This window comes from Amblyomma maculatum, chromosome 10 (assembly GCF_055883805.1).
Source record: "Amblyomma maculatum isolate TAMU_Amacu chromosome 10, ASM5588380v1, whole genome shotgun sequence".
NCBI lineage: Eukaryota > Metazoa > Arthropoda > Arachnida > Ixodida > Ixodidae > Amblyomma > Amblyomma maculatum.
In genome coordinates this window covers 28824030-28850304 of record NC_139353.1, presented here as the reverse complement: position 1 = coordinate 28850304, position 26275 = coordinate 28824030, and the positions used below count along the sequence as shown (strand labels likewise).

The following is a 26275-nucleotide window of genomic DNA, read 5'->3' as shown; positions in this document are numbered from 1 at the left end:
GGAAATTTTAAATGGTACATTCAATGCACTTCACGATTATTCGGGTGCTTTTTTGAGCTTTGCAAAGACAAAACTGTACCGAAGTATCACTTTTCGCATATTCAATTTAATTGACAAGTCCTTGAACGATGGTGTTCAGTTGCTCTCCTTCGGCATTTTTATTGTTTTGATTCTGAGAATCTGCTGTGAAGAAGCATTTTCTAGCGTATAAAACATTCATGAGCTTGATGTGACAACCTACCTTAAAACGTCAATGCATAATATGCTCGCCGTCTCGTTTGTACACGTCAGTGAGTGCTTGTCGCAAACATTCTATCTGTTCGAACCTACTCTATGGAAGTATAAAAGAAGACAGCATCAGAAAAAGCGAGTAGTAGTGGTCCTAAACGAAAGAACACAATGGCGGTACAGCTGATGGTCCTCGGGTGCCTGTTCGTTTCGTTGTACACAACGGTGAAGTCAAGTGATGATGTAACACAACAAAACCGGGATCCTGATTTAAAGGAGGTAATGTTTGCTTTGCTTTGTTGTGGCTGAGTGGTACACATTATCTACATTCGGCATACAGCATCCTGCTTGCATTGTTTTGGCTCAGCAGTACAAATACTCTACGTTCAGCATTCAGCGTCCTGAAGCACCTTTTAGGCATGGTGAGGGTTTTTTTTCCGGCTGTTACAAGTTCAGCTTTTGGACACTGGTGAACAACATATAAACTAAAGAGTCGCTGACATTGCTGTATGCGGCTTTGTATGAGAGGCGTATTGTTTGAAGGCTTTATTGAGGGTGATAGTTCGAGAAGGGACGCGGGCTCTAATTCTGCCATTTTGCCATTCAGCAGCTCCCGGAAGTAGCTTTGCACATGTGGCCAATCAGAATTCCTCGAAGCTTTCCTGCATTTAGCTATTAAAGTGTCAAATAATGAGCTATAGTAAACAATTTGTGGATTTACATATTTGCTTTCTATGAAGTAAACGATGCACGCAAAATCTCGCCAAAACATTTGTTTAATTTTATGTTCGATTGCTGTGGGAATAATCACGACCGGCAGCGGTGTATTACTAATCAGCAGAATCCCTGAATAGTTTTCAAAATAAATTGGAACAATTCTTGTTTATTATAGGACAGCCAGATCAGGGAATGGTGTCCGTAAAAACGTTGAATGGTAAGCCGCACACGTAAAGTCGAAATTACCCTATCACGCAGACGATTGTTAAGCGCTACTCCTCGGTAAATGTTTAGTTCAACTCCGGCTTCGTATTTATCACATAATCAGCGCACTCATATACCCTTTGCTCTAGAAGAGCACTGATATCTGTGCTGGTGTCATGTGCGTGAATTTCAGTGGAGCATCGGGGATGAATTGCAGTAATATATGGCAGTGAAGTAGCCAGTCGGCGCAACATGTTGATCGCATCGCCACCTGCAGAAAACCATCCAGACAGATCGTTGCCGCTGCAAAGGATCTATACAGGATCTAAGGATATAAGGAGGGGAAGAGAAAACCTTTTTGGCATAATCAGCGTCGACCATTGGGACTTGCCAGTAAAGATGAGAAGATTCGGCACCCTGCAAACAGGTAATGGTGTCGTTGTTTCGGAGAAAGATATAGACATCCTTGCGGGTGATTTTATTTAGACGTGGTAGTATGTGGTAGGAAAATAATGGCCCGTTTAAGAGAGCGATAAAAGTCAACGCTAGCTCACATTTGTATGTTCATAGGAGGTATAATCATCCGATGGCATGTTAGAAGAGCTTTTCTTTTAAGACGGAAGATGCCCTTGCAAAGCCGGAATATACGCTCACTGCAAAACGAACCTGGCGTGGCCTTCATGTAGATCATTACGAATTAAACTCATTCACCAGTGGGACAACAGCCAATGTTTCGATCTCTTCACTCGCAGCTTGGAAAAGATTTCATGCTGTATAATGCAATGCTTCAGTAAGTGGGTCTGTTATGAACCCATAAGAAAGCTTTTTGGCGAGAAACAGTTCATTTTTATTTTCATAGGCAGGCTCCACTTTTCGAACGAACCGTTAGCCTTTTCATCTCTCATCTCATACTTCATAACAGGCAAGGAGACCAGCTTTCTTGAACAAATACCTACTAAATCCAAGTCTTTTTATTTTTTTGTGCAAATGCATCCACTGAGAGAGCGCGTGCGTCCGGCGCCACGCTCTCCTCCTAATGCCCGTTTGGGCTGCAGACCGCGTACGCTCGCGTGCGCATGCGTACTACTGCTGCTCCCGCCGCCGCCGCCGCCTAAAGTCCCTTGATAATTATCGAGGGGCTTACCGCCGCCTGGCCGGCAGCGTCCGCCGCGCGTTTCTCTCCCCAGTAGCGTTGACGGCTCACCACCAGGAGAGGCACGGTGCTGGCGTCGCGCGCCGAAACTTGAACTTGGGTTCCCTATAGGATTAGGAATTCATGAAAAAAATTTTGCTTTTGTTAGAGAACCACGTTTTCTACCAAACGAAAGGTTCTCATTTATGCCAGATCATCTTTTGACCGCTTTATTATCTCTTCAATTTAAGTATGCTGCCATTGCAAATTTATTTATTTTTTTATTTTATAGAGTACCTACAGCGCCCTCACTGAGCACAAGAAACTGCATAAATAAAAACAGATATAGAATACAGAATACGTTAGGCGAATGATGCGATTTACAATGTACACAGAAAACCCGAGAAAATCCATGCACTGTGGCAAACACACTCACACAAAATAAGAACAATTTACAATAAAGCACTGCTTTAACAATAAAGCTTTGAAAATATTCAACTTAGGGAAAATTTCTATATAGCTACAAGAAAAAAACAACCAAGCCAAAAGATATTACGCTCATATTGTGATGTGGTGAGCGCCGTGATATCACAAATTTTAAATCACGTAAGCTTGTATTCAATTTGCAAATAATAAACCATAATAAACAACGCTGAAGTAAAACAGCGAATACTTTATTTTTGCATGCCACAGCAAAAAAGTACGTGTGGCGATCGCTTAGTCTCTAGCCTGTTCAACCATCGCAAACATTGATTTTTGTGTTGTACGAATGAAGACGGTTTCTTAGATGAAAAGGTAAAGCTCGTCATTAACGTGCACGTTTTGCTGCAGTGCGATTGACCTGAACACCTTCTCGTACAGGGACCTTGTTTTACACTGTGGGCCACACAGCAGATGGGTCGATTCTAGCAGTTATGCATAGTCACGTGGCGTGCGTAAACAGCTTGTTCGTGGTTATGATTATCTTGCTGCTTAGTCATTATTTTTTATTATGTTTGCGCTGAACTCGTACAGCGGACAGCTTTTTTATCCTATATATTTGCGATTCAGCACATAAAGATTCAAAAATAACACGGCGCGACGGACGAAGACAAAGAAGAAAAAATTAGTTTTTCTTTTTTTTTTTTCACTCTTATTTGCTACGTTTCTTGTTGGTCGTCATATATCACTTCTCATGCGGTTAGTAATTATTCTTTCAGGTTTTGACGGTTTGGACTAGGTAATACGCTGGTGTAGAGGTAAAAAACAATTTTATTCGGTTGTTTTCCTCCTTGATGGCCTTGATGAACATTGAATAGGATGGTTTCTTCTCGTCCTTCACGTTGGCATTTATTCTATTCATCTGATGTTCTGCATCAGCTTTTACTCCATAAGCATGCCATAGGTGGGTGGTCGAATGTTTGATACGGCTTGGTTGACTACAAAAATACACATTTATTGCGAAATAATATTTAGTAGTTTGTGGCGCTAGTCCTGTCGTTTGGGTGCCTCTGCGTCCCCGTACGTCGCGCCGTATTATTTTTGAATCAATATATATCAACTAGCCCAAGCAAGAGTTCTACAGGAGAGAAAGGGATAACAAATTCTTTACAAATTGATACAAACAACGCATCAATCCTGACACATCTGCCTCTTGCACTTAGCCGCAGGAGAATTGGCCAGGATGGCATAAAACAAAATAAGTAGTGCACAAATGGAAATATCTGACATTATAGGGAGGTCAAATCATTGAACAAACTTAGATTTTCTCGCTCTCCATTATTTTTTGGGTACAGTTTCTTTCCTCCCTAGCAGGAAATCATATATTCCTGATTTTGCATCATTGATAGATACGGCATTTCAAACAGCTGGATAGAACGACGTGAGAATATCACAGCCACCTGGTTCCCGAATATGGTGGTGTTAATATCGCGAGCACAGAAGCGCAATGTAATGTGCTCTTAGGAATAGAGGCACTTACTTCAATGACGACTTTAGAAAAGGAGAGAAAACGTTTAAAAATGAGCCACCGTTATTTCAACACCTACTAATAAGGCACGGTTCAGAGTGAATAACTTCATTACATGCAAGAGTAAGTTAAAACGCTTAGCCCTCGCCCTCTTCATCGTAGCATAAAACATGAAGTACGACATACAAAATAAAACATTATAATATTGTACAAAAAATGTAGCCCTTACACTCTTATCGACATTTATTTGTATATTACCGATCCAATTAGCCGGAGCCTCATGACATTTGTACTGAATGTTTTATTAGTTCATTTTCTGAAAAAACGTTTAGCTGATTTGATACGGAAAGCACAACGTCAGATAAATTGTTGGGGTAAGGCTGCTTGGGGTTAGAGGATAGTTATCAAATATGAAAAAGAGATCTTAGATTGTACTTGGATAAGTGCTACTACCATCCTTTCCTCAACACTATTCTCAAACCACTCACCGCACCGCTGACCGCACAAACAATGGGAAGGCTGTCTACCTTTTCCCTGCCCGGACATCTGCACATTTATCATCCTTCCTTGTTAAGTGAGCACAGAATTGGAATGATCTGCCAAATGCAATTGTGGACGAAAACGACCCATGTTTAAAAATGTGATCTTCTGAGATTCATTCTTGCTGTGTGTCACATGAAATGGTTTCACGTAGTGTTATGATTTGTTTTCCATTCCCCTCCTGCTTGGGCCAACTCTGGTCTGGAGTATTTTGAAATAAATAAATAAAATCATCAATCCAATTATCCATAAAAACTTTCATATGCTGAATGTACCACTCCGCATGTAATACCCCTTCAATGGATCGTTTAAAGTATATTCGTAAATAAATAAATAATGCTGCTTGTCATCTTAATGAAACTGACCATTCAAGACTGCCATTATAGCCGCTTGAGAATATAATAGAGCAGATTTTTCCTCCCTTTGTTATTCATATTTCAAAAACTCACTGAGCTAAACAAGAACGGCAACCAAGTTTAAGTACAGAGCCACAGGCTGAACAAGCGCTGACATTCAAAAAGCATTATTTCTGCAACATTTTTTTCGATTGGTCTGAGGTATTGCTAATGAAAAAATTTCAATTATTTTAGTTGTTGCAACAGTTCATGAGGATGAAAAGAATTCAGTGCGGCTCAGAACATCCAGCGTAGGTGAGATTAATATGACATTAGTCTCACCTCTCACAAAAAAGCACTCGAGAAGTTACAGTGCAATTTTTTTTTCTTGCAATTTCATCATCATATGGTTCTAGATATATATACTAAATGCATAAATGCTCAATACCATATTTTTACTGTTTCACGCCTTCAGTTAGAATAAAATGCCCACGAATATGCAGGTGTTTTCTCGATGTATAAAACCGATAGATAAAAAGGCAAAAAAACCCGCACTATATACTTCTTAAGCCACACAGCATTTTGCTCATTCATGTGACCGCGCTAAGCAAAACAAAAATACCATTTTAATACTCTTTTTCAGTTTCTTAGAAGGAACTCGGAAATATGGGTGTATGAAGCAACTCGTAATCCAGTCATACAATGCGTTGTCGACAAGGAGATAACTGTAAGAGAAACGGAAGCTACATTTAAAAGATATTATCGTCAAGGAACAGGGTAAGTTTTTCGCATTTATTTAAACAAGCCAGTACATCTAAAAACGGCCTTTTGGTTCCTGCTAGGTACCCTTTTTATAATCTAAGGGGAGAATTTACTACGTCGAAAATTCAAAACAACCATGAAACACAACCTCTTTTCGATGGAATGAATGTATATAAAGTCGATGGTAAGATGCCATTTTCAATTATTGTTTGAAGCACCATTGTAACAAAATATACGTAAAATACGCCTATTAAAGACGCCTAGGGAATGATGCGCCCACTAAAGAATGTGCATTAGGCAGCATACATAAACATTTTTAATGCGTAGGCTTGAGCACTAATTTCAGTAAACGCGAATAATAATAAAACGAATTTAGGACAAAATATGGTTGATATACAATGCGTTGCCAGTAAAGGTACGGTAGTTACAAAGCAGATACTAATTATGCGACCTCGTTTTAATGCGTGGACGCACAAAGTTTCTCCCTAATTTTAACGCTATAACTGCTTACCTAGCAGTCATGAAATTTAACGAAAACAACCAGAGTTCAGTGCGCGCTATGGGTTACAAATTTTGCACAACGTATTGGTCTTTGCCGGTGAGAGCTCTATGATGCTCATTGGCCATGCGGTTGCCAACTTGTCAGTGACATAATGTGAGAAATCTACTACGTTAATTGTTGACTATGTAGTCCAGCGGATGAGAATTCACATTAACAGAGGCGCGCGCTCATATTGCAGTGCTGTTGTAGACGATGTGCCCTGTTCAGAAGTCGTTTAGTCTGATCATAGCTTTCATCTTCCTATTCTCCTAACACAATAAAGTTTGGCATGGCGTACTTGCTTCGACCTTGGCTGCGAGTAACAGTTTCATGCTAGAGTACTGCTGAAAAATATCCGCAGCCGGCTTAACAGCGGCGGGCTTATTTTCCGTTTCCTTTTCCATGCACTAAAAGCCGTCGAACCACCTTTGCGCTGCACAGAGCGCAGTGGCGCTACTCAATCTGCCGCAGGAGTTACATTTAATATGGGCCGCTCCGGTTTTTTTTTTTGTTGTTTTTTCATTCCTTTAAGTGCGGAAGCTCTTCAACACAAGAGGCCAAAAGTCGAAATCGGCTGCGTATACCCTGCTTTCACTTTTAATCGCAGTTGTGGAAATTGGTTCAAAGGAATGGGAAGGCGCGGTACCTTCGCACTTCTCGGTGGACACGGGCAAAAAAGGAAGAGAGGAAGGTTGGAGTGAAAGTAGAGTGCCGTAGCGGAGGGGTGCGGATTAATTTCTATCGCCTGGGATCTCTAAAAATCACAGACATCGCACAATATAGAAGACAGCTTTGCTTTTTTGCCTCTATTGAAGCACGGCAGCCGTGGTTGGGTTCGAACCCGAATACTTTGTTTCTGTTTGACTTGGTTTTTGTGGCTTAACGTCCCAAAGCAATTGAGGCTACGAGAGACGATATAATGGAGGACTATCGAAATTTCAAACACCTGGGGATCTTTTACGTCCACTGATATCGAAAAGCGCCAAGGCGCCTATCCGTTTAGCCTCTAACGAAACGCAACCACCAGTGGTCGGGATGTTCAGTAGCCGAGCAATTATGTATTAATTCATTCGAGAGCTACTAGCGAGATCATGTATAATTTGATTGCTCAGTTAATTACTAGCGACACTTCGTGCACTGCTCGCTCAAGCAGTTAGATATGTTGACATCATTTTTGTTTTTAATGGTGCTCCCTGATCGACATGTTATCTATGACCACTGTCACATCGTTTGATAGCCATCAATATATTTTCTTCGTGAACCATGCTAAACAAAGTTACACACGGTATGACACGTTCGACCGAGTTTATATCCACCAATTATTTTAGCGAATCGCTAGTCTGTTCGCCAAAGTAGTGAATAAACCACTTCATGCTTAACCGTTTACAGTGCTAGCACGAGATTCTTCTCTTGAATTCGCCAGTGTAGAAGTCTACATTTCAGAAGCTTACTGATGAGCATGCAGTGAAATATACCGGTTAGATTGCCTTGAAATTGAATTTATATTTTCTCGATTATATTGACTGTTTGCCTTGAACTAAACTGTCCACAAATGCCCAGCGTGAATACTCGCTGTTGTTACAATGTTCGAATTTATTGTGCGCCTCCTCTGTTTACAGTGCATGCCGCCTAATGCCTGGGAGTTCTGGAATATGTGCTGCCATTGATTTCAAACTGATGCTGGGAAAACATCATACGATTATTATTTTTAATCTGCGGAATATGAATGTTTGCTCACTCTAACACCGAAGTCACACCAACCCTGTACATCGCAAAGCATACTTGAGGCGGAGGAGGGCTAGCTTCACCGAACATAAGGGACCTCTTGTCTGCTTACCGTTCGCGAGTGCCGGCGTGGCGACGGCAGTTATAAAATACAGTGCGCCCTTATTTTCACTTGTTTTCGATACGTTAAATGCACGAGGAGCCACAGCTAGCTGTCCACGTTATTGGCTCATTGGCGTGAAATTTTCAATCACTAATGAATCTGCCGAGATACGGCGGAATAAATTCACCTAACTCTTCTGTCGGAGCCGCTCACTGAAAGCTTTCGATCCTACGAGAATATCTACTCATCAATTTTACTGCCTTATGTTTATCACTCTAATGTGGCCATTAAAGGTTTCGATGAGTGTGACAAACCGGCGCTTTGACAGCCGATCGCTCACTCCGACGCCTTGGCCACTACTGAGTGTCGGGAGGTGTGTTCTGTGACGTCATATTATTTTATACAACTCTGGCGGTGGCGGTCAGTTCACTCTCAAATTCTTGCAATTTATTATTACAGAGCTAGATAGTTGTTTTGAAGTTTCACTTGGGCACGAAACGAACGGCTGTGGGGCATAGTTATGCCGAAAAAAGATGGCGAAAGCGGCCAATATGCGCGAGTGCCCAATAACCGCTTGCCGTTTCCCGAGTTTTATCCGCTGCACTTTGGGCGATGAAATATTCGTCGATGTCATGATGTCAAGAAATGGCAGCATGTTCTAGAGATGCATTTGTAGCAAAAGTAATAGGTCGCAATGCCAGCTTTTCATTTAATAAAACAGTAGCAAAAATAAGGCAAAATCTTCATTTCAATGCTGATAACCAGCCTAAAAAGTTACACTGAATATGTTTCCATGTTCCGCGTTGGATTCCATTTCTCACGACACATTTAGGAGCCTTTTCTCTGAAACGTCGTTTATAAAGCATTCAAGTGCACGGAGGCACATATGTGGTAGGTTCAAGTGGCAGTTTCCAGTCAGCCTCCATCTTGACAAGTACCAGTATGTAATATACAGCGAAAACCCATATGACCTTTAAAGCTTCAAGAAAAACGGTTGCATCATAAGTCGCATACTTAAGCTGGTGAAAGAAGCGCCAAATGGAGGTCAGCTAGCTGAGAGTATATATAGACGAATGGAATCTATTATGTGGTCTCACTTTAGAGACAGCTCGACCAAGGGGACAGTTTCATTAGCCCTATATATATCGGAAATGGCAGCGAGTGATAGCCATTATATTAAATAGTTACAAGAACATTTCCTGGATGCCCCTTCATTGATAACGGTGAAGTAAAAGCTGAGGCCCAATGGTTCTTCATTTATATGACGAAGTGCAGTTATAATAAAATCTTGAAAAAGTGGCCCAGCGCTTGCGATGAGGCATTGCTTGAAATGGCGACTGCGTGAAAGAATAGTAAAATTATATTTCCCTGGAATGACGCATGCCTTAATAACTATATACGCTAATATCTGTTTGTGGAAGTACTTAAGTTATTTTCGGGATGAACATCGTAGCCCCATGAAGTGTAAACCCCTTTAGTATTGAAAAGAGGAACTTTTCGCCGGCTGAGCCAGAAATCAATATACATATATTGTCTCGCAGACTGCATCGTTTCTATATATTTTCAACACATTTAATGTTAAGACAAAGGTCTTTATTCTCACCTTCATTGCGATTCGCTCATTTTCGTGTTACCTCGAAATTCAACTCAAATATAAAAATCAATATCAACTCAAACCTTGCCATTTCGATTGCATTTTGCAATGATGTGACCTGCGGTTCTTCCTTGAGATAGCACTATTAAGACTTTACTCACCTTTACCAGCTCGAACGAAACATAAACCCCACGAAAGAAAAGCTGTATATCATTGTGCAGAAAGGAAGGAAGCCTTCTTTGCAATGTGATTAACATAAAAACTTGTCCACATAAAAATTTCAAGGCGAGAGCTTAACAGCTTGCTTTCTGATAATTGCAAACAGCGCCATCTATGGCAGCCACTACAACTATTGTTGTTCGCGACGTGTAGAGCGGGAGCGGCACGTGCGCTCCATTGGCTAGGACATGCAGCTCTTCTGCATCTATCTTTGTACCGAGGTTGCGTCGCGGGCTTACTGATGCCACAATCTACTTCCATCAACTTAACGTATGCATAGCTTGTTTGAGAAAAGAACAAGTCGCGGAATATTTGCGTCAGAACTCCAAGACAAATGAATAACTGTTTGCTAACGTGCAGAAGGATTCCTGGTTAGGAAGTGATTATGAGCGCTACAAACAATATCTAAAGAAATTATATATATATATATATATATATATATATATATATATATATATATATATATATATATATATATATATATATATATATATATATATATCAGTTGTTATTTATATAGAGAGCAAAGCTCAATATTTAAGAAACGTGATCCATGCAAAGCGGGAGAGTGGATGTAATGTTTTGCCATCTTTATGAGGGGCTATGCTCGAAGGAATAATTTGGAAGTACAGACTCTTACCACCCTTACCTGCCCTTTTAAGCGAGCTCTTTTCAAATGGTCACTAGCTAACGCCAGGTTAGCCAGTTCAGAAGGATCCAGAAAGGTCGAGCTTATACCAGAAAGGTGGAAAAATTTAAGCCGCCTTGTTTCCGTACTCCTTGTTTTTATAGTGCAGCAAATGTCTACACGCCACATTCTTACAGCGCTTAAAATGCATATTTCTTACCTGGTTCCCAGATCCGTCACGTCGTTTTAGTGAAGAGAAAATGCTGTTTGAAGGTGAAGATGGAAAGTGCGGCGTATTTTTGGTCATGGAATACACTAACGGTAAGTTTTCTATAGAAGTTCTATTCATCAAGCATGAGTGATGCGGTAGGTATGCAATAGTTAAAAGCAAATAAGATTTTATTGCTGCATAAGTGCTCACTCATCCGAAAGGGCTTCAAATGCATGAAGCTATCAGGCACTTGTCTCTGTTGTCATTGTAACGTTTCCAGGGTAGTTGCCTGCCAGCACAATCGAAAAGCCTCAAAGCGCAAAACCCTTTGCCTAGGTTTACCTTCATTTCATTGGAGTATCGTACATAACTGCTGAAATGACTGTTTCTAAAGTATAAGGAAAGAAATCTTAAAGCACAGCTCGATTTTAATGTAAGGCTTTGAAAAGTAAAAAATCATTTCCTTTATGCTAAAAGTGTACAGGGTGCGATTATGACTTTGAGAGTGAGGGTATTTTGTTTAGTCACAAGCGTCCTTAGAAAAATACAGGCGTGTTCATTGATAAACTTATTTTAAAAAATACACATAAGAACATTTATCATCTTGAAAGTATAGCCCAGAGAATAGAAAGCGTTTGTGCAAAGCTTTCTGCTATCACCGCAAAACAGGAGCACAGCCGTTTTTCACCATCGGTTGGAAAGCTGCTTCCAAAACTTCTGACTTCATTGTGCTCCAAATCAAGAGAACATACCTTTAATTTTTTCCTTGCCGTGGAAGACCATGAGAATAAGCAGAGGCGAGGTCAGGACTGTAAAGCGGGTGATTGTGATTTTCAGGGGTCAGGAAACTCGGCTGTAGTGAGCTAAATTCGAGCGCTTTACAAGTGTTGTTAAGTACCCAATTTGCCTCATGTATGTGCCCGTTTTTTTTTTTCACGATAACATTTTCCTGACCAATATCAACAAAACATTTCTGCAGTATTTGGGGTTTACTGTCGTGGCTACAGAGCCTGGCTGAGACTGATAATTTCTCCCTGTGGTATGAAAATTTGGGCATTGTCCATGCATAGTGTCTAAGTATGCACTTCCTACAGCAAAAGCACATCTTTCCTCGTGGCTGACGTGTACACAAGATGTCATCACAACGTCTCCTTACGAAGAAAAAAACAAGTCCCCATCCGTCCGCGCAATAGTCTACCCCGACTTTCTGAAGACCAGACCAAGACAACCGCAGCACTAATAAATACAATGCTAACTATAAACTCGCAATTTTTTCGTATTTCCGCATTTAAGGAGAAAAGTACACCTCTGTAATTTTTTAAGACATCTCTCTTCAGCCATTCAATTCTATCATATCAAGACATCGGGATGGGCAGTATTATGAGGAGCCGACTGGCAGCCTCAAACCAAAAGCCGACATACATATCTGTTCTACTAAAACGGGTCATGCATTTATTTCGTTCAGTCGCTCTTAAACATAGTGACAACGCAGTTGGAAATGCCTAGCCTTTCTCTAGCACCAGGCTGCCAAACAAAACATTTTACCGGGTGTGGTACAACTAGCTTGCAGTTCAAAATGAATGCCGTTGTTACCGTTCAAACAATCATGGGGCGTGCCTTCTGGATCGAAATTCTTGTTCGTATCCTGCACTCAATTTCGGTTCTTACGAAAAACATAAGATTCGCCCGTGCTTTATGCTCATGCTTCGTAAGGCATTTGTTGTCGGCGTCAGTTGTTTTAGGGCGGGCTTTAGCGATGAGTTTCAAGGAGAGCTTCGCGCACCTTCTTCAGCGGGTTCTTTCCCGGTCAGCTGTGAGTTGTGCTTCTTGTTTTTTAGGAGTTTGCTAGTCTGTGTCAGCTTGCTTTCTCAGTTGCTTTCCGCCATTAGGTGTTGTTACGAAAGCAACACTACGCTAGTCGGTAAGTCATTTCGCGGAACTCTGGAAAGGCCAAGCTGCACATGCGCGAAGAGCGTGTGACGCCACACGCCGCGCAGCTAGCGCGCCGGGGCCGCCGCCGGAGCCACTGCCACCGCCACGCGCTCTCATCGCCTCGCCGACAGTCCGCCTCTCTCTCTCTCTTTCTGATGCGCAGTAGCGATTGCACATCGCCATGTGCGTGGTTTGTGGTGTATATATATGGCTAGCGGCGCGCAGCAATTATTAAGTAGGCAGCCATGGAGAAAAATAGTGTCGAGGCGGTTGAACGGCGTAGGAGAGCCAAAAAGCCTAAGACTTCATATCCTGAAATGATTGCTTGGCAGCAGACGGTTGAGCAAATGCAGCGCAACAAGAGAAAAGCCAAACTTTCAACGGAGACGAGAGAGCAACGTGAAATCTTCTGGCTAAACGGCGACGTCACGAAGCCGAAAGACAGGCTGGCCGGTCTTCTATACAGCCTGAAGAAGTGACCATCGAGGGTGACATCAAGGTGCAACGAATGAGTGACCATCTGATCAAACTGGGTGAAAATGTCACCGCTTTCCGGATGTTTAACACTGACTTTACCAACAACCTCTTTGGCTTCACGAGTGATGTGTATGAAAGATTGTGGCATGCAAGAAACTTTGAGTTTGGCAGCGCATGAGTGGATAAAGTGGAGCCATGGCTAGAGTTTGTACTACTATCGGGCTGTGTTTCTATCGATCGTGCGCGAGAACCAAGGTCAAAAGTAAAGAAAATGGTTCTATATTCACCATTCCTAGCCTCCTCAATGAAGTCATGAGCTTCAACAATAGTGAAACAATTAGGCCTAGCCATAGAAGCGTAGCAATGCAGATGTTGCTTTCGCGATACTCCAGGTTTAACCAAAGCTAAACAACAGCCAATTGTTTGACGGGATTGTGCAGCAGTGTTTTGTCTTATCTGCCAATTAGTTGGCAACGCGGATGTTGAGCACCATTGAGAGCAACATGATCCGAAATTTTCGCCTCCTGACCTTCGACTTGTGATAGAGAGGCTCACCAGCCTGTTTATCATGTAATTTCGTGACGTCATAATTCGCATGTTTTTATTTTTTTTTTATTTTCCTGTGGTGGTTCTGTAGACGAAGGTGCAGTATCAAAACTCGAAGGCCATCGTCAAACGTTCAGGTTATAGGTCAGCACTGATGTTACTGTAGCTTGACTTTGAAGTTTCTACCTTGAGGTTGACAAGCTCAAATCCTTGGTACGAAGTTAAACTGGGCGTTTGCTTTCAGCGTACACCTACCGCTTTAATAGTGCTCGTCAAGATTTTGCCATATCCTTGAGGACGACGTGCGCCCAGGGACGGGGGTACTATAAGGTATTCGGTTTGGTGACAGCATATCTTGTAATGAATTAGAAAGCCAATTATTGAAGTTTGGCGTAATGCACAGGTACCGATATTGACAGCAAGTTTTAATGAATAAAACGTCTTAGAGCTTACGCATGCGAGCGTTGCGGAGCCCGTCTCAGCCGATGGCTGCGCTAGACTTTTTACAGATGTAGGGTCTGCCCTGATAATAATTATTTCTTGAGGAAGCAGATGGGGTGACGTTTGAGTGGGGGCAGCTTAGAAGCTCAAATTTGAAATCAAAATCGGAGCATTTGCCGAAAGGAAATCGTTGAGCTGTTGCGATGTCATGGGACAAACTTTCGGTACCAAAGTTTCCGGCATGCAAGTAGTGTATATGCCAGTCACGACAGCGAGTATGAAGCAGCGCTGCAGGACATCTTTGATAAGTCAAGGGACGTAAGTGACATCGAACAGGCGAGAAATTGGTGAAAGAGGAAAATGTATTATTACAGGTATCCAATCTCAGCGGAGCATAAGCAGCACTTGATATGCGGGATGTCAAACCGTAGCGGCGGCTCAAAGTGAAAGCCAGTGGACCAGTTTCAGCAGGATCATGGGTTGATAGAACTTCGATACCGATTACCACAGCATAGGTACTGCATTCAATGAGAAGACCTTAGAAAAAAAGCTGATGTAACGCATGCAGTGTGTATTTGAACAACGGATGCAGCATTTCCATCACTGACACAAACGTCGGAGGACGCAGAAAGTTGACACAGGCTTGTTGGGACGAAATAGAAGGGATGAGTTGATGATAGTAACTTGGCACCCACAGGTAAGAACAATGTATCGTTCATGGACAGTGAGAAGAGAATTCTAATGACACTTTGGCAAACAAGAATTTTCACGATGTAAGTTGAGCGTCAAATGTAGTTTAGTCCGGCGACCAAGCAGAGAATATTTCTTCTCGGAAGCCTTCGCATAATCGGACTTCTATTTTGATTCAATATCATTTTTGTGCTTTTTGTGGTTGGTGTAAAGCTAGATCATAAGGGTACAAAGTGGAGCAAAGCGAAAAATTCGCTGTTTAGTGATAAACAACAGCTTGAGTGTGGAGCTGGAAACGGCCAACGCACGCTGTTTGAAGTCAACTTTAAATCTCATGAAATGAAGGACGAATACTAGAGCAACAACGTATTGAGAGAAGAACATGCACATGTTTATTTTATAGCCCAGCCGGCTAAGTGCAGCTGAAGTGAAACCATTAGGAAGGGCTCTTCCGCACGCTGTTTCCAGGAAGAAAAAAAACAGCGCTTTGGGGTCTCAGCTTCATCGGAATTAGATGGGAGGAACCATGCAAGAAATATATGGCATTTGCGACTGAGACAGTGAAACTCGTAGCAATCTCGGGTTGATCTTCGGTCATTTAGAGATTTCAAAGCGCAAAGGTGAAATACCGAAAGCCGAAACATTGCCTGGACAGGCCATATATGACGAAACGCGTCTCATTTGCTTCTGATATATATTTTTCCCACGCGTTACTTGCCGGTCAAACACAGCAGTGGCATGGAAATATAGCAGCGGGCAAAAGGGTATGACTAAAATTTCATTAGAATGAGATCATATCTCACTACCTTTTTTGGATTAGAAAGCACCGTATCACCATACACGGTTTTCGTTACGGGGTCTCTCAGCCCAAATACATATCTTGGAGAAAAATATGTGTGCTCTAAGCGCTCCTTGTTGTTTGGTGCTCAATCCGCCTTTTTTCACAAAATGTGGCGCCCTCTGGGAGTGGTTGAAAATTCGTCTCCTACTGGTTGAAAACGTCCTTGGGAGATGCAGCCGCCAGCAAAATGACGGTGTGTGCTCCTGACAGCTACCGCCATCTATTGCAAACACCTGTCACGAATATTATCTACACATTGCCACTGAGATCAGCTACGGCGGCGCCAATCGCGGAGGCCTAAAACTGCGCATCCGCAGATGGGGTTGGTAGTTTGTTTTCAACCAGGGGAGATGTGCGCATGCGCAGAGCAGCCTTGTGAGAAAGGCTGATTAAGCTTTTTTATCAAATACCGTCTGTTTCCAAATTCCATTCAAGTCCATGCAAAACAACTTTTTTTGAGTATTGCACCAGTGCTTGATAAATAAGCCCTAACGGTCCTGAAAGTGTTTCACTATATAGGCAAAGGTTACTGTTCCCGAGCGCTCTGTGTCTTATAGGTAGAAAATAAATTGAGTATTGGCATATAATTCCTCTTTGCTGTAATAATGCAGAATAACATATGTATTACATTTTCTTGTCGAAGCCGTATGTTCCACATGTAACTCACGGCATCTAAGTGTCATTTTTTAGACGAAGCGCTGGCAAAGGAACAACTGTTTTTGGGGCATCTATTTTTCAGATCTGCCGTAGTTGCGTGTCAATTAGAACGTATTGAAAAATGCAGCGATTCTTCCAAGAAAAACATGGGACGATTTATTGTAGGTATGGGGTAAAAAAGACTGGTTAGAGAGGTGTCGGTGAATAAAACAGCGGTCCGGGGGACAAAATGACTCGTGATATCAGAGCTGGGACGAAATGTATGCGTCCCGTAAGACCGCATTACGGGATAGGGTTTAAAATTGTCAGTCGTCGGCACGACAATTGTAATATAAGTTAGGTCATAGTGGTATCTTTAATAGCTTTCAGTTGGTCCTCATGTTACTGTTAAGCAAGAAGGAACAGATTGCCAGTTTTTAGAGGGCGTGTCATATAACAGGATTAAGATATGGTAGTCAGTAGCGCGTCGGTAAAACCTGACTAAAAGCAAAACAAGAAGCTGATAGCGTGGTTGGTTCAGAAGAATTGGGTTGCAAGGTGGTGCGACCAGATTTGCCGTCAAAGTTCGATAATCTGGAGGAATACCGCTTAAGTTTATTACTCGTCCTTTCCTTGCTGGCGCTACGGAGCGGGACGTTAATTACCCAGTGCATCGAACCCTTTCTTCTCTGGTAAAGTATATGAGCAATCGTAAAGCGGTGGCCGAATTTAGGATGAAGGTGGCAGGTATTGCTATGTGAGGAACATTTATTGGCTCAATAAAAGGTTTTCTTAAAGGTCAGCTGATCGTGGCACGAAGAAGTAGCAGCCGAGTTCACAAAGCGGCTGTACCGAGTCGCAGAGCAAAGCTGTCAGCCTTACTTAGACTGCTGGTATACACAAAGAAGAGATTCCATTCTTGTAGGGCCTTTAAAGAGAGATAGTTGAGGCCATCACCGATAAACTTCAGTCATGTTTTTGCATACATTCTTCTTTTTGACACTCTCTCCTGATTGCTGCATAACGTTAGGTCATTTAGGATACACCTCAGATGTCTTGGATACAAGTGCCACTCCGGCATCCACGGTCTTGCATCGAACGGAATGATAGTTCTTATCGCCAAGCTTGCTTTCTAACAGTGCACAAAACAACACCTGGACCTTCTCTTTACATTGTAGCCTTCTCGCTAAGTCGGCCTCATTTATAGAACAAAACTAACATGTGCACTTACGGGGAGTAGAAAATCACAACAGACAGTCTAACGGTCATGTCTTCTTGACACTTTACTTATTGGCGTACTCATGCGTGTGTACTTAGCTGTCGATGGTGCCACGTTGCGGTCCCAGCGTGGCCGTGTTGTCTACGTTGACGGCGGAGCAGGCGTAGCAGTCACGGAAATACCCCATCGGTCTTTATTGTGCTGACCCAGACAAATCTATGATTCTAAACATTGGTTTGTGATTTATTTATTTACAATACCTTACAGGCCTCCAGGGAGGCATTGTGCAAGGGGGGTACAAGAAGAAGTATAGATACATATAATAGTGCCTAAAAAGCAGCAAAATCGGCAGGAATGAACAGTGTTAAATACGAAAATATATTAAGCAATCATTGCAAATATAACAACCACATTGTGATTCTCGCCGCCTCCATGAACGTGTCAGGCTTAGAGCCAGAAAAGCTCTCCTTAGCTTCAGTTTTTACCTGCTTCATCGCGCCTGGTGACTGGCAAGCAATTTCATCCCTTCGCACCTAGCCTCCCCCAAAAAATTAGCAGTGGCTTAGCTTGGTTAAGCCTGGATATCGGAATTTAAAAGCTTGGAAGGACGTGGCTAAAAGCCGCTTATCAGCTTCTTTTTTACGTCGTTTAGCGAGGTGTTGCTCCCGTTCTTCGGGTGTTTCGGCCGTTCGTTTAGCTTTGAGCTTTTCATTTCTTCGCTGCATTTCAGCCAACTGCCACACTGGCACTTCAGGATTGGTAGACTTTCTTTGTCGTCTAGCAGCAGCCACACTCTATTATCCTTCCATGCCGAGTGCGCACGGCTGTTCTCTGGCAAGTGCATTTATAGCCATCCTTGCGCACGTGTAGTAACTGCGGTAAACACGCGGCTACAACGAAGGGTCAAATGGTGGCGAGGAGGTGAACGAGCAGTAGTAGCGGCGGCGCACTTGCGCCGTATACCGCGCTGCTGCGGCGAAAGATAAGGCGACGCAGTCGGCAGAATATTGCTATATATTGCCGCATCAGATGAGCAGCCCCGACGACGAAGCTGATACCGCTGACCTTGCCGCACTTCCGCCGAAAATGCCGAAAGAGACGAGCAACCCAGATAACGTTGTTAGCGCTGACCTCGCCGTTTCCATTGATGGGCTGGAGGTACATGCTCTGGTGGATACCGGGGCGGATTTTTCAATTATTAGCCAGAAACTGGCTGACACGCTGCGCAAAGTAAAAACCGAATGGACTGGGCCAGTAATAAGAAGTGCTGGAGGCCAGCTACTGGCACCGACAGGGAAGTGCACTGCCCGGATAGGAATAGGAAACGCGGTGTTTGTTGGCAGCTTCGTTATTCTCCCTGACTGTTGCAAAGATCTCATCTTGGGCATGGACTTTCTGCGTCTTCATGGGGCTGTAATCAGCATTCGTGACAGCGTCGTTGCCTTCACCATCAATCATGAAGACCTTGGTTGTGCGGAAGTACCACTGATGCCCTTACGTGTCGCCAATGAGACAGTGACATTACCTCCGCGATCATGCTCTCTTGTTGAAGTGAAGTGCGACATGGCGCATACCGGCGATGGTATCGCCGAAAGGGCAGTCGCCCTGGTACTAAGCCGAGGTGTATCCATAGCTCGAGGGCTAGTCAACTTGACCAATGGACAGACCGAAGTGCTGCTGACAAACTTCAGCGACGAGCGTCAGCAAATTCCGAAAGGCACAACTGTGGCCTTTTTCGACAGCGTCCCAAAGGCGCAGCACTGCTTCTCACTGCAACAGGAAGGATCAATGTGCAAGACGCCCGTAACCATCGTCGATGTGAGTAAAAATTTGTCTTCTTCAGAACGGGACCGTCTTTTGGATCTCATAGATCAATTTCGAGACTGCTTTGCTTCCGAATCGCGGATCGGCCAAACGCCTTTGACAAAACATCGAATCATCACGGATGACTCGATTCGCCCGATTCGACAAAATCCTTACCGTGTAGCTCCGAAAGAACGTGCAGCCATTCAGCGCCAGGTGGCCGAAATGCTTAGAGACGACGTTATCCAGCCGTCACAGAGCCCCTGGGCTTCCCCCGTGGTACTTGTTAAAAAGAAGGACGGCAGCTTACGATTTTGCATAGATTACCGCAAGCTCAACCAAGTAACTAAAAAAGACGTGTACCCTCTTCCTCGCATCGACGATTCCCTTGATCGCCTACGAAATGCACGTTACTTCTCATCAATGGACTTGAAAAGTGGATATTGGCAGATAGAAGTAGACGAGAGAGATCGGGAGAAGACAGCATTCGTCACTCCCGATGGATTGTACGAGTTTAAGGTCCTTCCGTTCGGTTTATGCTCAGCACCAGCAACATTTCAGAGGTTGATGGATACTGTGCTCTCGGGACTTAAGTGGCAAACATGCCTGGTGTATCTTGACGACGTGATTGTGTTTTCGGCCACATTTGAAGAGCATCTACGCCGTCTGCTAGCTGTATTTCAGGCCATACGATCTGCGGGCCTCACACTAAAACCCGAGAAGTGCCACTTCGGGTACGAGGAGCTGCAATTCTTAGGTCACGTCGTTAGCCAAGAAGGTGTCCGGCCTGATCCTGAAAAGCTCTCCGCAGTCGCCAAGTTCCCGACACCTACGGACAAAAAGACATTGCGGCGTTTCCTGGGTCTTTGCGCCTATTACCGCCGGTTTATTGCTGGTTTCTCACGAATTGCCTGGCCATTAACTTCGCTGACGCGTGACAATGCTGTCTTTCACTGGGGTGAAGAACAGGAACAAGCGTTTAATGAGCTGCGGAGACGTTTACAGACACCACCTGTCCTGGCGCACTTTGATGACGACGCCCCTACACTGCTTCATACGGATGCCAGCAACGTGGGCTTAGGTGCTGTGCTGGTGCAGCGCCAGGGTGGTGTAGAAAAAGTAATTGCTTACGCCAGCAGGACCCTATCTAAAGCAGAAGCGAACTACTCGGCAACCGAAAAAGAATGCCTTGCAGTGGTATGGGCGGTTATGAAGTTCCGCCCTTATTTGTACGCTCGCCCCTTTCAAGTCGTTAGCGACCATCACTCGCTCTGTTGGCTGACGAATCTAAAGGACCCTTCAGGGAGACTCGCGCGTTGGAGCCTTCGATTACAAGAATTCGACATGGCAGTTATTTACAAATCTGGGAAAAAGCACGCGGATGCTGACTGCCTTTCGCGAGCGCCGGTCGAACCTTTCACTATGACCGATGAAGACACTGCATTTTTAGGTGTCATAGATGACGCAACGCTTTCCCAACAGCAGCGAGAAGACCAGGAATTGCTCCCTCTTATTGATTTCTTGGAAAAACGAACTACCGTTGTGCCTAAGATTTTCACCCGAGTAATCTCTTCATTCTTTATTCGCAACAACGTGCTTTACAAGAAGAACTTCCGCCCTGGGGGAAACAGTCATCTACTCGTCGTCCCATCTGTTCTCCGCAGTGAAGTTCTGCAAGCGTGTCACGACGAGCCAACCGCCGGTCACCTAGGCTACACCCGCACGTTGGCTAGAGTCCAGCACGGATACTACTGGCCAAAACTGCCTGCGACAGTGAAACACTATGTACGTACGTGCATAGACTGCCAGCGCCGTAAGTCACCCCCTGTAAAACCAGCTGGCCTACTCCATCCTCTTCAAGTGCCAACAACACCTTTTAAGCAAATCGGCATGGACCTCCTGGGACCATTTCCGACGTCGACAGCCGGAAATAAATGGATAATTGTCGCCACCGATTATCTAACCCGCTACGCGGAGACCAAGGCTCTGCCAAGGGGTACCGCCGCCGAAGCAGCTCGGTTCTTCGTGGAGAACATTGTCCTGAGGCATGGCGCTCCGGCGCTCATTATAACTGACCGAGGAACTGCATTTACGGCCGAACTTTTGGAGACCGTTCTCCGCCTCAGTGGTACCAGTCACCGTAAAACTACAGCCTATCACCCCCAAACCAATGGGTTGACGGAACGCCTCAATAAAACCATTGCAGACATGCTTTGCATGTACGTTGACGTGAACCACAAGAATTGGGACGAAATTCTTCCCTACGTCACGTTCGCCTACAATACGGCACGCCAAGACACCACTCGTATGACACCATTCAGCCTCCTTCACGGGCGACCAGTAACAACTATGCTGGATGCAATGTTGCTCCCGAATGCCGACACCGACGATCTCGATCAGGACGCCGAGGAATTCGCTCAGCGTGCAGAGGAAGCCCGCCAACTAGCGCGTGTGCGGATCAAGAATCAGCAAGAGCATGATGCACGACGCTACAATCATAGACGCCGACATGTCATGTACGAACCTGGCGACAAAGTGTGGGTCTGGACGCCTATTCGTCGCCGTGGACTCTCCGAAAAACTATTGCGGCGATATTTCGGGCCATATGTTGTTCAGCGACGTTTAACCGACGTCACTTATGAGGTGGTGCCAGACGGGGTGTCGACCTCGAAGCGACGCCAGCAACAAGCCGACGTCGTCCACGTTGTACGCATGAAGCCGTACAACTCGGACTGACCTTGACCCCCTACTCCCTTTTGTGCTCATCGGGACGATGCTTCCTGAGGAGGGGGGCAAATGCCGCATAGAAGACGACGCCAAAGATGATGACTGGGCCCCACAAGCGCGAGCCTGGAAGAGAAGGAAGTTGGAGCGCAAGACTCGTCCAGGTTGATTTATTAAACCCGTCCTATCTTTGGGTCCTCCTTGGCGTTCAATCGAGACGTGACAATATGCTATATATTGAATATATGCGCAGAATATTGCTTTTGCAGCATACGGTCCACGCGAAGCTTGGCTCCGGCCCTCGTAGTGAAGCTTTTCGTTTCAAAAAAGAGTAGACCTTGCTTCACTCCCACTGAAATTTTCGACCTTTTCTCAGCGACAGTTTTGCTGCATATCGCTGTAGCCGGGGTTAAAGAGTTCGGCTGCCGCCAGAGTTGCTAACTGTCGCTTTTTCAGGAACTTCATGTTTCCCAGGGAGAAGAGTATGTCTTTTGATTTTTTGTGTCGATCCTTAAACATCTGCGCTGCTGCAGTTCAACAATTGCTGGTCATATGACCTTAGTGCTCGCAGCTGTAAGTCTGGTTTGCGGTGTTGTAAATGTGGCGATGGTCATCCATCGAAAGACAATAATCTTTCCACAGTTCATAGTCTTAAACTTACACCGCTCATAATTTGAACCATAAGCATTTTAAAGAGCTTTCTATCCATGCGTTATGAACCTATATAAGCGCCTGAAAATTATTTGTGCGAAAAATGATTTCCATAATTCTTCGTTTCCTTTCTGGGCCTTATTCGTTCAATTATCTGCGAATATTAGATAACCTTTGTTCTGGTAGCCTAAATAAGCATGTGATCTTGTATATGAACCATTATGGCTCCTGCGCGATTAATATTACATTCAGTACAATGTATAATCAAGCGTTTACAGGGGAAAATGTCCTCTTATTGGATGAAAAGCGCGCTTTCAGTAATTAACCGAACGCCCCCGGTCCAATATTATTGGCGAGAAAAGCGTATCATTTTTTTTAAACAAAGCCGATAGATTAGGAAAACATGTACTGGATGATGATGATGATGGATGTTCGATGAGGAAACTAATACTGAGTTGCTGCATCATTCGATTCTAGTTAGATTCTAAGAAGTGTGCAGAAAAGAGCCGCCCTAATTATATTTCGGCCTAATTATTTCCTGTAGACTTACAATAGATAGGTTTTTAGTTCATCGAAGCCTTTTAGCGTGGCTGCACGTTAGCGGTCGGAGGTACTCTGGACCGCCTGGTCTTCCTAATTTGTACAGCAAGCTCGGTCACGGCACACGATTTTTGCATTCTCTATTGCTGCAATGAAGCCCTATCGGACTGAGATCGCAAATCCTTGCTACAGGGCTCAGATGCCATAGCTCTTCAGTTAACAGTGCCGATAAAAAGAAATGTTTCAGATCTAATAATTTCCCCTCATTATAACGTGATTATTTGTGCTACACTTATTGAAGATTATGATATAGAGAACATTTGGGAAAATGAAAGAGCATTTAGTGTTTTCCTGAATATAGCTTAGTATGTATAGTTTGTAATTCGCTCCTTTTTCCTTTATCATTGTGCATGCCGTATGTGGCCAGAGGTCCTACATTTAGGACAATAATTTTGCCCAAGTAGTTTGGTGGACTAGTTGGTGTGACATTGTGTTTACCTAAAGACAAAAACAGTGCTAAATGTTAGACAGAACACACAGAAAGACGAACGGGACAGCGCCTGTCCCGTTCATCTTTCTGTGTGTTCTGTTTAACATTTAGCGCTGTTTTTTTTCCTTTAGTTTGGTGGAATTTGAGCCTACACAATATCAAATAATACAATGAAAGTGTCACCAGAGGACTCCTTATCCAGTACAAGCTGTAGTACCCTTTCGTTTTTGCAAATGCAATTGCTTTCCTCGCCACCAAATTGAACAAAATAAAACGCTGAATTTGTTTTGCCAAATACATATGAATTAAGGGTACGAAAGGCAACATCCAGTCATCTACATTCAGCCAGCCAAATTAAACATACGTCACTCAAGCTCGGAAATGGTTAAAGTAAATCCGGGTGTCCAGTGCTGAGTTCGCACGCGTTGCCTAAAAAAAGAAGGCTCAGTAGACCGTGCATAAGCAGCCGATTTCAATAAAAAAATACTTCCTACAGATACGATTTCTACCGCATAATTAAAATGCATGCAAGGCAGGCACAGGGTATTCCAGCTGTCAGTAGCGATCGGGATTTAATGAATACGCCTCATTTCTATTATGCTGCGCCGCCACCTTTTCAACAGCTCTGCACTGGCATTTGCTATAAAAGGGTACCTGTTCGCTCGTTTAGGTCTACAGCATGCCCTCTACCTTAGGCGTTTATATATGCCGCGTGACGAATATGTCACGCTTGAGTACCTACTTTACATCATTTCGGCCCCGATACTAGGAAGGAGTACTCGACCAAATTAAAACTTAATTGCCGGGACAAAATAGATGCGATGACGGAAATGCGGAAGGAGAAAAATCATTCACCTAAGTTGTTTGCTTTTTTATGTTGCATAACTATGCCGATCTGTGACTAGCAAACGTTCAACTGGGCCGCAATATATTTGCACATCTCCCAGCAATTGTACTACCACCTGTAAGACAGTTTCATTTGCCGGCACATCAATATTCGCTTTAATAAGTAGCCTAATTGGCTTTACTGCTTATTTTAGCAGAACTTGTTCCTAGTTGTCAAGTGTACAGGTTCTTTTAAGTAAAGTCTATTAAAACCAAACGAACTAAAATATACTGCTTGAATTGAGATCATTTTTTATCGTTGTACTACCTTTGTACTGCGTAGTTCTTCATAAGTTGCTTCATATTTTTTTCACTCTATCTTATTATCGTTTTCCTCATATTTCTAACATGCTCTTCGTGATTACTTTTTCAGATAATACAGAAAATTTCTACGACATCCGGTATAGTGGTGACACTATATCGACTCGCGAGAAAGAGGACTGTTTGACTTTCTATGAAAAAATACGCGCCGGAAAAACATCAAGACGCGTATATTACAGTAATTGTAACGTGCCGCAATGAAAGCATTAGCGGCTTTTTTTTAGCAGCGTGGCTAGTAGCTTTTTTATGCTCTAACGCTTAACATTATGAAATTATTTTCCTGTGTAAGGACCTCATGCCGTCTAAAACTTTTCTTGAGAGTGACACTCGCATGGTGGTCCTTACCATCGTTTCGCTTTTCCGCTTTTGAGAAGTACTCTGTGTCATTCATTGCACTGAACGGCCCTCAAATAAAGTTTAATGGCGTAAACACTGTTCCGTGTCCTCAAAATATAGCGAATGTTTGCGACCCTTCTTTAAAACGAAACGTTCTCAGCTGTGCTTTATACCTACTGCTGTATGTATAGCAGACGCAGTGGCGCTGGAAATGCATGCTCCAGAACTTCTCTTCCCTCCCCCTTCTCTGATCTACATACTGTCCTTTTCTTGCCCCTCGATCAGTAAACTTCATCAGTGTCGATGAATTACGGGATGTCGGGCCCCAGTGGAATCCAATTACAAAAGTGTATTGCGAAACCCTTAAATACCAACCGCGCCCCGGGGGGAACAAGTGTGCAATCCCTTGACTTGTCATTGCTCAGTCTACATAGGTTTCATATCGGCTTTGCTTGGGCTTGCACAGACCGCTTTTCTGCTTCACGATCGCAACAACGTCTTCCTATTCCTTGAAAGCAGGTCTAACCTATCACAAATCCTGAACGGGAATGATCACAAATCAAAATGCGGTCACCAAAAATAAATCGGTGTGGCTCCCACAGTAACCATAGTGGAACTGAAAAATGGGGCTTCTCAAGTGTATGCTCAAATTGATTCATTGGATACAATAGACACATGTACCTGTAAAATAATTGAGAACATTTAATGGAGGTCATTCTATGCCAACTGGTCTCGATTAGCAAACGAGAATCTTCAATTTTGTTTAAACATCCCTGGCCTGCAGTGTGAATGTGACGAGCATAATCAGAGCTACATTATGAGGAAGCGAGGGAAGAACTATTTAGTCCTACAAAAA

The 26275-nt window shown here is 43.5% G+C and overlaps 1 protein-coding gene across 1 annotated transcript; it reads left to right on the top strand.

The window, feature by feature from the left end:
• The first annotated feature begins 266 nt into the window (after positions 1-266).
• Positions 267-25284, top strand: LOC146175997 (uncharacterized). The gene is made up of 5 exons (XM_084581235.1): positions 267-507; positions 5748-5881; positions 5947-6050; positions 10908-10997; positions 25136-25284. Exons 1-5 carry the CDS (start codon positions 400-402, stop codon positions 25282-25284), a joined length of 585 nt encoding a protein of 194 aa, XP_084437361.1. The 5' UTR covers positions 267-399.
• The last annotated feature ends 991 nt before the right edge of the window (positions 25285-26275 follow it).